Here is a 17,003-nt window from a genome sequence, read left to right as displayed (position 1 = left end):
GCCAAAAATGGCCCATATGCCTATAAGTTTATGATGGATGATAAAGAACGACAGTACAGTCATTCTTGTGACTGTACTGCTCACCCAGGTAGTAAACCACCACCTGGGTGGTTCAGTCGACTAAGGGTCTGCCTTCAGCTCAGGTCATGATCCAGAGGTCCTGGATTCACCCTCTGCTTCTCCCTCTGCCCTGCTTGTGCTCTCTCTTGTACCCTCTCTTTCTCTCTCTCAAATAAATAAAATCTAAAAAAAAAAAAAAGACAGTAAAGTGCATTCATTGATCATCTCCTGATTGTGAGGCTCTGTATCCAGATACAAAGATGAGTCACACATTGGCCAGTGCATATACATACACCGATTGTTTGAGGAAGGATATAGGCACTAAATGATGGAGAACAGTGGTCTTGACACTGGCTGTACACTGAAATCACCTGGAGAGGTTGGTTCTTTAATTAAATTTATTTTTTTTAGTTTTCTTCCTCAACAAAATTATGTGGAAGACAGAGACTTTCCATATATTCCCTGCCCTCAAACACGCATAGCCTGCCCCATTGTCAACATCTCCCACCAGAATGGCGTATTTGTTAAAATTGATGAGCCTACACCGACACATCAAAATTACTCAAAGTCCATAGTTTACTGTACAGTCTTGATGTTGTATACTGTATGGATTTGCAGCAAATGTATAATGACACGTGTCCACCATTATAACATGATACAGAGTAGTTTCACTGCCCTAAATATCCTCCGCACTCCAACTAGTCACCCCTCCCTCCCCCACCCTCAGGGACAACTGATCTTTTTTTTTTTTAATTTTATTTATTTATTCCTGAGAGACACACAGAGAGAGGCAGAGACACAGGCAGAGGGAGAAGCAGGCTCCATGCAGGGAGCCCGACGTGGGTCTGGATCCTGGGACCCCAGGATCACAACCTGAGCCAAAGGCAGACGCTCAACCACTGAGCCACCCAGGTGCCCCAATAACTGGTCTTTTTACTGCCTCCCTGGTTCTACCTTTTCCAGAATGTTGTATGGTTGGAAGGATAAAGCCTGTAGCCTTTTCAGATTGGCTTCTTTCACATAGTAATATGTAAGTTCAAGGTTCTTCTATGTCTTTTCACAGCTCCATTGCTCATTTCTTCGTAATGCTGGATTATATTCCCTTGACTAAATAATATTCCATTGCTGTACCACAGTTTATTTGTCCATTCACCTGCAAAGGACCTCTTGGATACTTCCGAGTTTTGGCAAACGCTGCTATAAACACCCATGTGCAGATTTTTGGGGGACATGAGTTTTCAACATCTTTAGATAGATACCAGGGAGCATGATTGCTGGGTATACGGTGAGAGTGTGGAGTTTTGTAAGAAACTGCCAAACTGTCTCGCCAAGTGGCTGTGCATTCTCGTGTCCCCACCAGCAGTGAGTGAGAGTTCCTATTACTCCCCATCCTCACAAGCACTTGGTGTTGTCAGTGTTCTGGATTTTGGCCGTTCTCATAGGTGTGTAGCGGTATCTCATTGCTGTTTCCATTTTCATTTCCAGGATAATATGTGGTGAGGAACATCTTTGCACATGCTCATTTGCATCTGTATATTTTGTTTGGCGAGGCGTCTGTTAAAGCCTTTGGCCTACTTTGAGAGCTTTTAAAACTACCAATGCCAGCTCATCCCCCAGAACACTGTCAGATTCATGGATATAGGACGTGTAGGCGCACAGGGACCCATGCTCAGAAGGCCCTGCCCTTGCTGTCACCACCTAAAAAATTCTTAATAATTTTTCAATAAGGATCCCTGCGTTTTCATTTCACCCTGGGCCCCAATGGCAAGGCCAGTCCTAGCCAATAGGGCCAATGCCCCTATTCTATTTGATCTAGAGAACATCTAAGCATCAGAATTTGAAAGCCCACAAGTGATTCTGATGGGCAAACCTCTGTTCTAGAGCAGGGCTGCTCCACCTTAGTCCTACTGACATGTTAGACTGGATAATGTCCTTGTGGTGGGGCCTGTCCTGTGCACCATGGGATGTTTAGCAACCCCCTGGCCTCTACCCACTAGATGCCAGTAGCTCTGCCCTTCAATGTGACAACCAAAACTGTCTCTAGACATCGCCAAATATTCTCTGGGGGACAGAATTGCCCGGGTTGAACTAATGCTTTAAAGGAAGGGAAACTCTTGTTATATCTAACTGATTAAATCCATGTGTGTAGAATTGAAAAACCCACTATTGCAACTAAAATTACAAGAAAGCACATCTTCTTTCAAGTGGTATCAGCATGGTTGACAGCTTTCTGCTCCTGTAAACATCTGCAAGGCTTTAGGGACAAGTCTAAGAACTTATCTTCAATTAAAATTAAGGAGGTGTTTGCTAAATAGCTACTAAGTGGCTCTGAGAAAAGGGACGATGTCAAAGACTGTGCCACATGGAAGGGAGGGAGGTGACACTGAGCACGTGCCTCAGAGTCAAGAATTCGGAGATCCAGTGCTACCGTTTTCTCTGGAACACAGTTCTTTCTACGCGAGTCAGCTCAGACCCACAGAGCTGCTAAGTCTTGCTTTACAGAAAATTACCTGCAGAGCCTAAAATATCCTCCAATAATAAAGTGGATATTTGTCGGGACCTTAAAGCAAGCCAAAAGGCCAAGGCATAAGGTAAAAAAATAAGGAGCTTTCCTATGAGAAGAGGGCAAAATGTACCAGACGACAGGACCACCGTCCAAATGCTTGCTCATAAATTGGAAGTAGGGCAAAGCACGGAAGCTGCCCACGTTAGCTTTAAAATCTACGTAGAAGTCAAATCTGCAATGCTTCTATCTTTTAGAAAAGTGACTCATGTGACTCTTCATCCTTCCTTCTTGGACTCAGTGTTCTCTCTCCAGGGAGACTCCTATGAATCCTGCCCTCAGTGAAAATTGCCTGCAATTGTACACTAATGGCTTGAAGCCCCAAGGATGTTTATTATGCTGTCTCTGTCATGCACCTGGAGTTTGGCTTCAGAACAAATGTATTAAAGAGCAAATACTGGCTGGTGGTTAGTTTGCTTGCTTGAACTGCCGAGATCTATGAATGTGTTAGACAGATACACATATACATAGGAAGTTTTTTAGTGGAAGGTGCTTTTTTATTCTTTCTCGAGCAGCTCATTATTGGGGATAGAAGCCATTCAGAACTCATTTGTATTATTAAAATAATTATATATAATTATGCTTTAAATATAAATATACGATATTATATATATATAATTTTAAATGTATTTTTCACATCCCTGAGGGTGGTAATTAAAGAAAGTATACACGAAGCGTATTTATTCGTTGTAGCGCTAACGGCCTCTTGTATAGAGCACGCGCTACGTGCTAGGTTCTCTCTGAGCCATTCGCGATGCCTCCCTTCCTCCCTTCCCCTCAAAGTTGTAAGCATTACTTTTAGTCCAGGGTCTGTCGTTTGGCCATTAATTTTGTATATGAGAAAATCCAGCCAGAGACAAGTGCAGGAACTTGCCCACGGCCACCAGCTGGGTGTCAGAGCCGGTGTTAGGATGCCAGATTCCACCTGTATCAAAGCCCATCTTCTGCTACTGGGCCATGCTGTCCTTAGCATCTTTTCTTGTCTTCGGATAAAGTGCTAAATGCAAAATGCCAGTTCTTAGAATGTTAGTCCTTCACAAGTGCTTTTATAATCTATCATATCTTATCTATTTACATATAGATGTGGATGTGTATTATATCATCTGTAGTGTCTATTATAGGTGCACTGATGTTAGACACGAACATTTATTTATTTTAAAAGATTTCGTTTATTCATTTGAGAGAGAGAGCATGAGAGAGCGAGCAAGCATGAGCAGGGGAAAGGGCAGAGGGAGAGGGAGACACAGGCTCCCCGCCAAACACAGAGCCCACCTCAGGCCTTGACTCTAGGGCCCTGGGATCATGACTTGAGCTGAAGGCAGATGCTTAATGGACTGAGCCACAGGCGCCCCTCGAACATTTATTTATTTTTAGAGATTTATTGATTGATTTTGGAGAGAGACAAGGAGGAAGGGCAGAGGGAGAAGGAGAGAGGGTCCTCAAGCAGACTCATTGAGCACAGAGGCCGAATTGGGGGGCTCGATCCCAGGACCCTGAGATCATGACCCAAGCCAGAATCAAGAATTGGGTGCTCAATCAACTGAGCCACCCAGATGCCCTAGATGCTAACATTTAGATGGTGGCAACACCAGGGCTAGGTTTTAGAAGGCATGACTCAACAAGCGAGACCTTTATACATTGACTTCTAGGTTAAAGCAGATGCGAGTTTGAGCTGATAGTGAACTACACATACGTGGGGCACATACTCTGAAAAGTATCTGCCCCCCTTCACCTGCGGCCAATTATATGGCCCTGAGACTCGTGCCAACCAGAAGACTCATACGACTGCAATGTATCCAGAAGCCGAATAGTTCACAGTATTTTATCATAGAACTGAAATACTTTGCAGAGCAAAAGTCTGCTCAGAAAGAACTAGATCTGGTTCCAGAACAGTGCTCCCTGTATCACGGGATTGAAGATTCCCCAATGGATTGAAGAATCCCTTCCTTTCTGCTCCGAGCAGGGTAACTCCTCCACACAGGACTCATGAATGTACCACCTGGGTCCTTAAGCGCTTTATGGGCATTTAGGGGCTCCTGCCTCCGGTGAGAGCTGCAGGTTAGAAGACTATATGTATCCACGGATAATAAAGATCTGATACAGGAAAGGTTCCCGAGTTCAAAAGAAAACCAACGTGCCAACAGATTCTGCTGGCCAGGTGAATCCCATCCTGTAATGCTGCATCTGTCTTCCTAAAGTAAATCTCTTCTTAGTCTGGGGTAAAATTGCAGAGACTGCAAAAACACACTTTCAGTCCCAATGTCACAACCCAGTGGGTGAGATTTAAAAAAACAAAACAAAACAAAAAAAACCTTGGAGTTCTCATTAGATGACACGGCGAGCCCCCCCGAGCCCACCAGACTGACAGCTCCTGCGGAACACAGCCAGCTACCCGCAAGATGAGGCGCTGTTTTGAAGCCTCCCGTCACTTTTCTATTTGGAGGTACAGGTTTCAGTGTGAGGTTCCAATACCTAAGTGAGAACATAAAGCAGTTTGAGTCTAACGCCATCTGGAAAGCCTTAGGAGGTTCGCATTATCTTCGCACCTGCCACCGAGAAGAAAAATCAACTCTGATTTTTTAGGAGGGACCGAAACCATTTAGGCCTTGCTGGAATCACTCCCCTGGCAGGCCTGGCAAAGCACACCAGCATCCCAGCCATACCCTCTTCCCTCTTTAAAGTCCCTTTAAAGAGACCAGGAGGGAGGAATCCAACCATAAAAGGACCACATACCTGCAAACTCGCTGAGGGGAGTTCCATCGACTCCGTGTTGCAGCTGCAGAGATGAAAGCCAGGCCTCTCACGGTTATGCACGCGAACCGTCACCAGGCATGAGGGAAGAAAGCACAAATGTCCACCTCTCTCCCACTCCGATTTCCACCCTGGGCCCTTGGGACTTGCCATAGCAAAGCTCGTTAATGCAAGGGCACATTCCAAGCGCCATCGTTCTAGATGACCCAAAAAAAATTTTTTTTTTTGAATTTTTTTGCTGGACTCCATCCTTGCCTTGGCATGTGTGCAATTTGTCCACCCTTCGTCCTGTCCCCATAGTGTCACGCTGACTTAAAGGATACAGGTTATGAAAGCCTTGATTACTGCATGTAACGCCGGGCTTATTACACAATGAGTGAACTTAAGGAGAAAGGTATTTTATTTATAGCACTACTGTATCACAAGCTAATTTCCTTGTTCACCATGGCAACGTGAGGCAACACGCACAAATTCTGCATTGGGGGAATCTCACCAATAAAACATATTTAGAACGCTGCTTTTGGGGGCTGGAGGTTAGCAGATCCACCGTCTACCCAACAGCGATACACATCCTTCACCGAAGGTTCCAGTCAAACACATTCCGTGGCGTACTAAGAAGAGAAGGGGCTATAATACACGGCTGGATTCCATCGGGAGGTGCTTTGTTTTTTTGTTTTTTTGGGTTTTTTTTTGTTTTCGTTTTTTTTGCAAGACTCACTTTACACCAGGTGTATTCTCAGCTGTGATCTTAAGGCTTGCCTCTCAGGGTTAATGCCCCTAGACTGCCTTGACAGTCACACATGACATTTTCCTTTCCACTAGGATCTCTCAAGGCAAGCGAGGCCCTGCCCACTCAGTTGTGCAGTCTCTGTATGGTGACTTTGGGGGCTGGAGATGGTTGTATTTATAACTACTTCATCTTCCTCCTACTCTAATAAAATCTTGAGTAGCTTTGAGCTCAGAAGAGAAAACCGTTGCCTTGTTGCAGGAAGTACCAAGAGTGTGGTGTCAGCACCTTGCAGAGTGTTCAATCTGAGCGCCAGCTGAATTTTGCCTACATTACAAAAACTCTGTGCAACAATATCTTGCGTGCCTATACGCTATGACATCCCCCCCTCCACCCCAGTCACAATTTACAGGAACTTTCATTGGTTGGAAACCAGCCAAAATTCAGGGTTTTTTGGTTTTTTTTTTTCCATTTCAACAGAAGTTAACACTTTATTCCAAACGGCCCTCGATTTCCTAGTTTGCCCAAGTTTTCCAACCTTACCGATTCCACGTCCCGCAGATCGTATTTTGATTACATATGACCTTAGTGCACTAGGTGCCCTGGCAAGCAGGCCTAAGAAAGAAAATGCTTCTCTTATAACTAATGAATGGTTACAAGGTTATTTGGAACTTGTGGGTGGATTCTTGGAACGTAAACACATTGGGCTGCTTCCATGGCACATCCTCTGTGTTTTATTTCCGATGGAGCCAGTGGGCGACTTGCCCGTTTGATATGTGAGATGCTCATATTATATTCAGCCCAGAGGGGGCTAATTCTAGTGTGAGTAGATAAGCAAATCCTGCACCCCCCATGAGCATGTCCAAACTGAGGTGCTAGGCTGGCACCCCCTTTTCAAAACTGCTCGCTAACCCTGACTTTGTGTCTTTCAAACGCAGTAATAAAATTTTCCTCCGGCAGCTAAAAGCCAAAAATTTAAAGACAAAAGCATTTCTGATTCACCCACTCACCCACAACCAAAGAATTTAAAGCAAAACGAAGAGACTTGAATAGAACTATTGAAAAATCAAAATGTCAAGTTATTAGCCCTTAATACTTGGGTTTATGCAACGTGGTAATTTCTCAAAGCGGGATCTTCCCTAACCCAGAACCTGTTCTTGAACACGCCGTGAGACTCTAAGGACTGACGAAGAAAAGAAACAGAATTGGGTCGTTATGGGAAGACACACTAAGGCTGAGGACCCAGTAGGTTTCCCTGGCATCACATGAAGATGATGGGTTTTTTTTCCCTAAGTAGTTCATCCTCATGTCTCTAACTAGAAAAAGAAAAGTTTTTAATATTAATGAGTCTTGATGGCAATATGTGCTTTCTTGCCTCTTTAAACAAAGTGGTAGGTATCATAAATAGAAATGCACTGTCATACCGATACCCTCGGGGACTGTGGGGTGTGACTCTCGGAGCACTACTTGGCCAATCTAACTCACTAGTTATGAGAGCTCCAGGCCGGATTGAAAGTTGCCTGGAAAAACGAGATGAACTAGTTAAAAGAGTGAACTGCGTATTATTACTGTAATGCTAAACTAGTACTCAGCCCTCAGCCCCTCTCCCATCCCATGTGCATGTTGACATGCAGATACGTGTATATATGTATGAGCATTTGAATGTGTATATGACAGTGCATCCCCCTCATTTCCTGGGAGCCCTGTCCTCCATTCAAAATATTCCCTATTTCTCTATTCTAAATATTTTTTTTTAAGATTTTATTTATTTGAAAGAATGAGTAAGAGAGAGAGCGTGAGCAGGGGCAAGGTGGGGGGGGGTTGCAGAGGGAGCCTGCTGCGGGCCTGGAGCCCAGGACCCTGGGATGATGACTTGAGCTGAAGGCAGACACTTACCCGACGGAACCCCCCAAGTGCCCCTCTCTTTTTTCCTATATTCTGAATAGTTAGTGCTTCCAGAAGTCTGAGCATCTGCTGAAGGAAATATTGCCCTATCTTGGGCATAGGAGTAAATACACCAGTCGGTGATGAAGACAAACTGAAGTTCTGGTATTCCACTCCCACACTTGTATTTCAGTTTATCTATTTGTTCTCTCCTTAACGTCAAAGCCAAACTGAGGCGTTTCCACCTCCTTTGGGGTGAGGCCATCCCCAAACTGCAGCAGCCCCCCTGGGCCACACCATTTGTACATGGAAATTCACTCATGACGCAGCCTCCACTTGAAAGCACACGCACGCAGGGCGCCCTGCACACCTGCAAGTGCAACAAGAAGCCTCCGAGCTGCTTTTTGATCATGATGATGTGTCAGCATCTGCCTTGATGTGACCAAATTTCTATATTCATCCGCATTTGCGTCTCCCCTTCCAGGTGGGCAGCATGCTGAGGACTCCCAAATTACCTATTTGGCTGTGCAACATCAATGGAAATCCCAGTGTCCTTTTTAGCACCAACAGGCAGCTCTTGTCAGACTGGAAAGCAGAGCGTCGCTTTGATCTGTACCTTTACAGGGGCCGCCCCCCCCAGCAGAAGCCTGTGCATCTTACAGTAGGTGAGCATTTCTGGCTCCGAGGGCCCCCCTCGTGGGTGCTGCAGTGCGCTGGGAAAGATGCACCTGCCGATGTTTCACAGCCCTGTGCACATTCACACTAGCTCTGCAGGAAGATGCCTCCGCTTGAGGTCTGAAATGAAACCCGTGCACGAGTCCCACGGGCCTGAACCCAAGCATTGCAGCCTGGGCCATCCAAAGCTGCTCTCAATGAGAGCAGGAGCCTTTAGAAGCAGCACAGAAGCTTTGGGTGATGAGAAAAAATAAAAGGGGAGAGTCAAACTTCCAAGAAGCCCCCTCCAGGGTCTTTGATCTGTGAGCAGGAGGCATTTAATGCCTGAAGGAAGAACTGGCAAAAGGGAGGGATTAGGGCAGGGGTGTTCGACTTGGTCAGTTCTATCCTACAACTGATGGGTTGATCATCCGGTGACCTAAGCAAGCAAACCCAGAGGGCATTTCTGTTCAGATATTTGAGGGCCTACTAAGTGCCTGACACTCGGAAAGCAACAATAAGTAAGACAGAGTCCCAGCAAAACTTAAGAGGTTCCAGTCCAATGGGAGAAGCAGACGACCACGCAGGTCATTTTATTTCAATTACAACCATACTCGTTTAAACTCGTAAGGAAAAAGGACTAAACTTTAAGTGTGTTTACACACTGGCCCTTCAGACAGGGGAATAAACATGATGAGACTGGGAGTCTGTACTGGGTACCTCGGCTCTACTGGTGGAGCCTTGCTGGTTTGATGTTTCACTCTTGGCATTTAGCATTATGGGCCTGGTGTTAAGCAACTTTTTGGTCTAATGACCAAATCTGGAAAAGTATCTTAATGACTCTTATCTGTGTGGCTCCTAATTCTTCTTTAATTATGAGAAATATATATTTGCTCACTTAATTTAGGGGGACGTTGACAAGACATTCCTTCAAGTATGTTGTCGTTTCTACTTTATTCTCTTCTTTGAGGAAAGTATCGTTTTTTGAAAGATTTTATTTCTTTATTGGAGACAGAGAGAGAGAGCCCATGTGTGCTCGCAAGGATGGGGGAGGGACAGAAAGAGAGGGAGAGAGAGAATCCCAAGCAGACTGAGCTCAGTCCAGAGCCCAACATGGGGCTTGATCCCAGGACTCTGAGATCATGACCTGAGCCAAAACCAAGGGTCTTGCTTAACCAACTGAGCGACCCAAGCACCCCAGAAAACAATACGTGTGTGTGTGTGTGTGTATGTATGTATGTATATATATATATATATATATATATATATATATATATATATTTATTTATTTATTTTTGTATTAACTCACATGCATTGCGAGCATTCTCTTCTGGGCACTGTCTTGGAAGCTATACATGTAATCCCATTAAGTTCTCCCAGAAGTCATATGAGGTAGTACTATGAAGTCTATTTTCACAAAGGAGAAACTGAGGTATACAATAAGCAGTTATTAAGTGACTAAATGAGGCTGAGAGATGTTAATACCCTCTCAAATGTCACGAGACAAAGCTGGCTCTTGAACCTAGTCCTTGACTACCTCACTCAACTCCTTCACCCTTCACGCAAACATATGACTGTATTCTTAGAAGTGATGAGCTCTCCTTTCTCCTGGTTTTCCTGACAACATCCTGTGACCTACACTTGGCTCTATGTGTCACATCATGGTGTTGGAATATGCATCACATGACACACATATTCATGGTCTAAAATACACAACCCGTGTAACTATAGACTTGTTTTGTATGGGGCATTTCTACATACCCTCTACTGAAATCCCCCTCTATTTAACCAGTTCTAGGAACACAGCTTGCTGGGCCCAACTCCTGCCTACCTGTGGTGTTTTCCTTCCCTCCTGGCTTCCTCTAGAATCGTGTGTGGAGGCTAGGGCCTAAATGCTAAATGCTGGCCATTCGGGGCACCTGCGTAGCTCAGTCCGTTGGGTGTCTGACTTTGGCTCAGGTCCTGATCTTGGGGTCCTGGGATCTGGCCCCACAGTAGGCTCAGCAGGGAGCCTGCTTCTCCCTCTCCCTCTGCCCCTCCCCTCGCTCATGCTCTCTCTCTCTCTCTCTCTCTCTCTCAAATCAATAAAATCTTTAAAAAAAAAACACTCTGGCTCTTCCCCACTCAGATACTCACTCCCATCACTGGGAAAGGAACCAACATGAAGATGAACATGGACCAGGAAGACGGTTTTCTCCAGTGGAGATGGCAATCAGAACCAAGTGGAGAGAAGCCACTGTCAACTGGAATGGAACCATTCCCTTTCTCTAGAGAGAAAGCCAGGATGTGCAACGACGTCTGAAGCGTGAAAGCTGCTGGGGTATGAAGCTAATGTGTGTGTGTGGGGGGGGGGGAGACCGCTTCATACATTCCTCATTCATGAACCCCAGTGAAAAAACACGTTAGCCATTCTCATTCTCTCTCTCTCTCTCTCACACACACACACACACACACACACACACACACACACACACCTCTGTGAAGCCCTCTGCAGTTGCTCTAAGTGCTCTGGAAGAAACACAGGCCCTTCCAGCAGGGCCTTGCAAGGTGTATCCTCTATACTTGCATAGACTGGTTCCTTCATTTTATTCAATAGAGCAAATGAAGTGTCTTTCCTGTATGTTATTTTCGAATTAGTCTTTTCCTGGTGTGATTCTCCCTGAGGATTATGGACGCAGGCAGTTAGCTTTCATTTGGGGATGAAGTCATCAGTAATGCATCATCAGATTTTTAGTTATGGCAAGAACTCAAGCCTTCTCAAAGACTTCCTGGTAGAGAGAGCATTCCTTTCCAAGGTTACATTTCACATGCCCACATTAGCAAGATCTGGTCATTAAAATAGTAAATGGGCTTCTTTGGGCTTGAAGCAGGGACTATTCCTGGCTCTGGCAGCTATAGTAGTTGACTTCTGGGTTCAGGCAGTCAAGGCGAACACACGGAAGGAGACATTCTTTCTACCAATGCTATGTTTCTTGTCTTTACAAGCTGAATATAAATACATAGACAGACAAACAGATAAAGTGAGAAAGAAATCTTATTCCTAGATAAAGCAAAATTACATGTAAAAATAGAATCTCTTCTTATGTCACTGTTAAAAGGGGAAACAGTCCTTTTTAGAATGTGATCTTTCCCTGTCCTATTGAATGCTTACGCTTGTTTCTGAAGACATACACAGAGTAGGACACATAGTCTTTCTTTAAAAAGTACGTGGAAGCCATCTAGACCTTTTTTCCTACCCACTCCACCCGTCTGCCAACGCACAGCCAGGGCTCTGTATTCGCAAGGCAAAGGTTAGATTGCTAAGAACACCTTTTCCGCACCCGTTGTCCGAATTAATCTGTGAAATGCTCTTTCATTTGGCTCAAAGAATAATGTTTTAACTTAAGGAGCAGTAGAAAATGAAACTTCAAGGTGAATAATAAATTATGTCAAAAAAGAAAGCCAATTTGGCTTGGATTGCTGATTACAGTATCTTTATTACATTGGTGTTTTCATGAGAGATTTTAAATCCATTGGACAAATAAGTGGATCCTTTTCAACCCTTGTTTTCTTTGGTTTTAGTCTTAGCAATAATGGGCTTTTCCTGAGGTGCAGGTCTGGGTTTTTTGTTTTGTTTTGTTTTATGGGTACTGGGTTACTTCTAACCAAACGTCCCTGTTGGAGTGGACTGCTGGAAAGCTTAGAGACACGGAGAAACAACCACATAGGCCTCAGGGAGGAAGCTTCCAGCATGAGTAAGAGATTTCACTCCAAGTGTCTCAAACAATAAGGACATGCTTTTCCAACAAGAATGGTCCAGCAAGGGATCTGTGGCTCTCTTAGGTCAATCATGATTCATCTTCTAAGGCTGAGAACAGGACACCTGTTACCAGGACAAAATCGGGGCTCTACCAAAGGATAGAGTCTACAACAGGATGACTGTTGTGTAGACAACCGGCCACACCACCTGGCAGTGTATCTGTCCTCGCAAAAGGCATTTTTTAATTGGCCTCATTTTCTGAGTCTATTTTTGGTCCCTACCCTATTTTCCCTTTGAATTTCTAATTTATTTATAATTTGTGGCATTTTGTCATATTTCATGTGTTGTAATCTGTCTTAAATTATTCCTGGAACAAATCTATAAATAAGTAAAATAATAGAGGAAAGATTAAGAACCTATGTCTTATATATAAAGGTATAATAATTTTGATATATATATATATATATATATATATATATATATATATATACTTTGACATAAAAAATGAAGGTGTTAATCGCTTTTCATGTCAACATTGGTAAATGAGTTTTTATTTTGTCTTATGAACAGGGCACCCAGTAATTTTTTTTTTAAGGTGGAAACATGCTATTTTAAAGTAGCTAGAAATGCTCCGGGACATTAGATCACCTTTGAACTTTCCATGTTTTACGAAAAATGACTTTATCCTATCAGCTTGTTTGTTTGTTTTTTTTTTATTTTAGATTTATTTATTTGAGAGAGAAAGAGCATGAGTGGGGGGGAGGCACAGAGGGAGAGGGAGAGAATCTCAAGCAGACTCCTTGCTGAGACTGGAGCCCTACGTGTGGCTCCATCTCACGATCCTGAGATCATGGCCTGAGCCCAAACCAGGAGTCACTTAACCGACTGAGCCACCCAGGTGCCCCATGTCCTATCAGCTTCATTAATCAGGAAAAAGCTGATTGCTTGAAGACAGACTAACAATTTTTCTGAATAGTTACCTAAACTGTATCCATAGTGAGACCAGGCCTCTGAGAAGATGGCAAATACTTTTTGTTTCCTCAATATTGATTCAGAATGGTCTGTCCCTTAAAAATTATTGTTTGGGGGATCCCTGGGTGGCGCAGCGGTTTAGCGCCTGCCTTTGGCCCAGGGCACGATCCTGGAGACCCGGGATCGAGTCCCACGTCGGGCTTCCAGTGCATGGAGCCTGCTTCTCCCTCTGCCTGTGTCTCTGCCTCTCTCTCTCTCTGTGTGTGTGTGACTATCATAAATAAATTAATAAATAAAATTTAAAAAAAATTATTGTTTGTTCTTAGAGAAGATACATGTGTGATTTTTTCAAGTACATGTTCACCAATGTGGCAAGACAAGGTGGGAGCTGGCCAAGCCCAAGAGTCCCTTCCCCCATACTGGCTGGGTTTGGCCTTGTGCTCGCAGGTCTGTGCAACCTGCAGTCACCCCTGGGCCTGACTCTGTTTACACGTAAGTAACCCAAACTGTGGATATATACTGTTGACTGTTGCAATGGCCTTTTCAGGGCCTTAGAGACACAACCATTTGTTCATTCATTTGGGGAACTCTTCTTACAGCTCCTGGGTGCCAGGCAGTCTGTTGGGTGCTAGAGGAATATGGTGAGCACCTCGACCATGGGCTCTCTTCTCTCATGGAGCTTAGGCCCTTCCAAGGAGATGGCATTAATCAGAACACCACTTCAATGAATATAAGCTTGAAGACTGAGATAAGCATTGAGAACAAAGGCCTGGAAGTTCAGGAAAAGGCTTCTCTGAGAATAGATGGTTAAGCTGAGGTAGGAAGCTCAGTAGAAATAACCAGGAGAGTCGTAGAGGGAATGGCAGGGGCAGATCCCGGTGGTGAAGGTGCTTTAGGAACAGAGAAACCAGTGGGGCCGAGGTGCAGAGAGCAAGGCAGAGAATGGCAGGGAAGCAGCTTGTGGTCAGGGGAGGGCAGGACCTGCTGTAGGGCAACCTTGGAAGGTTTTAAGGGGCCTGGCAAGATGTACATTTTGAAGCAAGTGCCTCAGTGTGGAGAATGGGCTGGAGAGAGCCTGGAGGGGATGCAGAGACTAGTGAGGAGGCTATGGCTGTGGTACAAGGCTAGAGACAGTCAGAAAAGGCACTGGCAATAAACAGCAGACCAAAGTGGGCCACTCGGGAGATACCCACCAGTAAAGCAGACAAGGCCAAGAGATTGATTTCAGAGGTAGGCAGAGGAGGGGGAGGGAGGGCTCAAGAATGACTTCCAAGTTTCTGATTTGGAAACTGGTGGAAGGCTGTGCCTCTGCTGAAGTGGGAAACACTAAAAGCATGGCAGATTTGGAGAGGAAGAAACCCTAAGGTCAGGCTTGGGTGGAACATTTATGTGGAGCAGTAGAACAGTGGGTTAGAAATAGGGACCTGGCACTCAGAGGAGGGGCTTGGACCAAACACATCTGGGAGTCTTGATGAGAAGTAACGTGAGGATCTGGAGTAAATGTGCCTAAGGAGAGTAGGAAGCAAGAAGAGGGCTGGTCTAAAACTGAGCCCTGAGGACTTCCAGGGTCAGTGGTCGAGTAAGGTATGATGGGCCGGGGAAGGAGGTAAAGGAGGAGCAGATGGATATAAGAGGTGGCTGTCCAGTGATATCTAAATAAAAGGGATCTTCGGTCAATGATTCTTGACGTTAAGGTCAACAAGAGGGGGGATCAAGTCAAGTCTGAATAAATCCAGACAGTTGTTTCCAGGATAACAGTCTAACTTTAATTCTATAGAACATATTCATTTCTCATTTTCTTCCACGAAATACTTGGAATGCCTGGTAACTGGTGAACCTCTTAGAGAACTGGGCATTGAACCCAATAAGAAAACTTCTCACTACTCTCCACAAGGTGGTGCCATGAGAGTGACTTTTTTCAATATCATTATCAAATCTAATTATCAAATACATGCGAGTGACTCGGTCACACACACAAAAACCCAGTAAATAATTATAAAATTAATGTAAAGGATATTTCATCTTTGTGGCACCTGGAACTGGTATCTCTAAGCATGGTGGGTAGAAGTGCTCTAACCTAGGAGTCTTCCTCTCTCCTCTGCTCCAAGGGGGAGAGCAAGAACTAGAAATGTTAACTTGGGAATCACCCCCACGTGCAGCACTACCTCCCCGGTGCTGGCACCACGTGCTCTCCCTGGACTATTAGGAGAGCCATCCACGTGCTCCCCTCACTTCTCTCCCAACCCTTTCCAGTCTTTTTTCAACACAGCCATCAGTTCTCTTTTTAAAATTTGAATCTGATCATATTAGAAGTAATTCACATCACCGTCATTTTTATGTAATTAGGACAAAATGCCAAAATCTCAACGTGATATGTGAGAGCCTATAGGATTTAGCTCCTGATCCATCCCCTGCCACTCTCCTGCTCATCACCATACTCCACCCAAGTCAAGCACATCCCCATCTCAGGGGCTTTGCCTGCATGTTCCTTCTGCCCACAGTGATCTTCACACTCGTTCTTCACACTCGTTCTTCAGATCTCTGCTGAAAATCACTTCTCAAAGGCACCTTCTCTGATGCCACCAACCCCCATCTAATAGGTCTCCCTGGTTCTTTATATCACTTGCAATGATTTGCAATGACATACTTATTTGTAAGCTTCTGTGTTCCATGCCTAGCGACCCACTAGACCCGTGGTTTTCAAGCTTTTGGTTTCAGCCCCTCTTGATGCTTTTAAAAATTATCAGTGACCCCAAAGAGCTTTTGCTTATCTGAGTTATATCTATTAATATTTGTCCTATTAGAAATTTAAACTAAAAATTATTTAAATACTAATTCATGTAAAATAGCAATAGTAAAACTTATTTTTTTTAAGCTTTTACTTATTTATTCATGAGAGGCAGAGACACAGGCAGAGGGAGAAGCAGGCTCCATGCAGGGAGCCTGACGTGGGACTCAATCCTGGGACTCCAGGATCATACCCTGGGTCGAAGGCAGGCACTAAACCACTGAGCCACCCAGGGATCCAGCAATAGTAATACTTATTACATATTAACCCAAGGTAGTATTTTATTTAAAAAAAAAACTGTATTTCCCAGAGGAAAAATATAGTAAAAAGAGTGTCATTATTTTACATTTCTGTAAATCTGTTTGATGGCCAGCTTAACATAAGATAGCTATATTCTCACATCTGCCTCTGCATTTAATCTGCTGTGATATGCTTATATAGGTTAAAAGCATGAAGAAAATCTGTCCTTATAAAGATATTTAGCTGGAAGGGAAGGAGAAATTTAACAGCTTATGGCTATTCTTCTTTGATACTACACCAAAACTCTACAAGTGGTCATTTTTTAAAGGTTAGTTGCAGTGTAGAAACTGGAATCATATCAATGAATTCTTCAACCACTGTTACATCAAAATCCGTTCATTTATATTGCACTGTAAGTGGATCTTTCCTATGCATTTGTCATTTGGAAAATACTGGTTTGTAGGGGTGCCTGGGTGGTGCAGCCAGTTGTGTGTCTGACTCTTGATCTCAGCTCAGGTCATGATCTCAAGGTCATCAAGCTCCATGCTCGGCAGGGAGTCTGCTTGGGATTCTCTCTCTCCTTCTCCCTCTGCCCCTCCCCTCACACATTGGTGCACATGCGCTC

General features: G+C 44.2%; 1 protein-coding gene across 1 annotated transcript in view; it reads left to right on the top strand.

The window, feature by feature from the left end:
- MINDY4B (MINDY family member 4B) overlaps positions 1-10,910 on the top strand; it is a 35,197-nt gene extending 24,287 nt beyond the window's left edge. Inside the window, exons 11-12 of the mRNA XM_055321052.1 lie at positions 8,470-8,650; positions 10,768-10,910. Coding sequence (XP_055177027.1) covers positions 8,470-8,650; positions 10,768-10,910 — 324 coding nt within the window. The remainder of the gene's footprint in view (positions 1-8,469; positions 8,651-10,767) is intronic.
- Positions 10,911-17,003: the final 6,093 nt, after the last annotated feature.

This window comes from Nyctereutes procyonoides, unplaced genomic scaffold (genome assembly GCF_905146905.1).
Source record: "Nyctereutes procyonoides isolate TBG_1078 unplaced genomic scaffold, NYPRO_anot_genome, whole genome shotgun sequence".
NCBI lineage: Eukaryota > Metazoa > Chordata > Mammalia > Carnivora > Canidae > Nyctereutes > Nyctereutes procyonoides.
The sequence above is the reverse complement of the archived record's forward strand: the minus strand, read 5'-3'. Positions and strand labels throughout refer to the sequence as shown.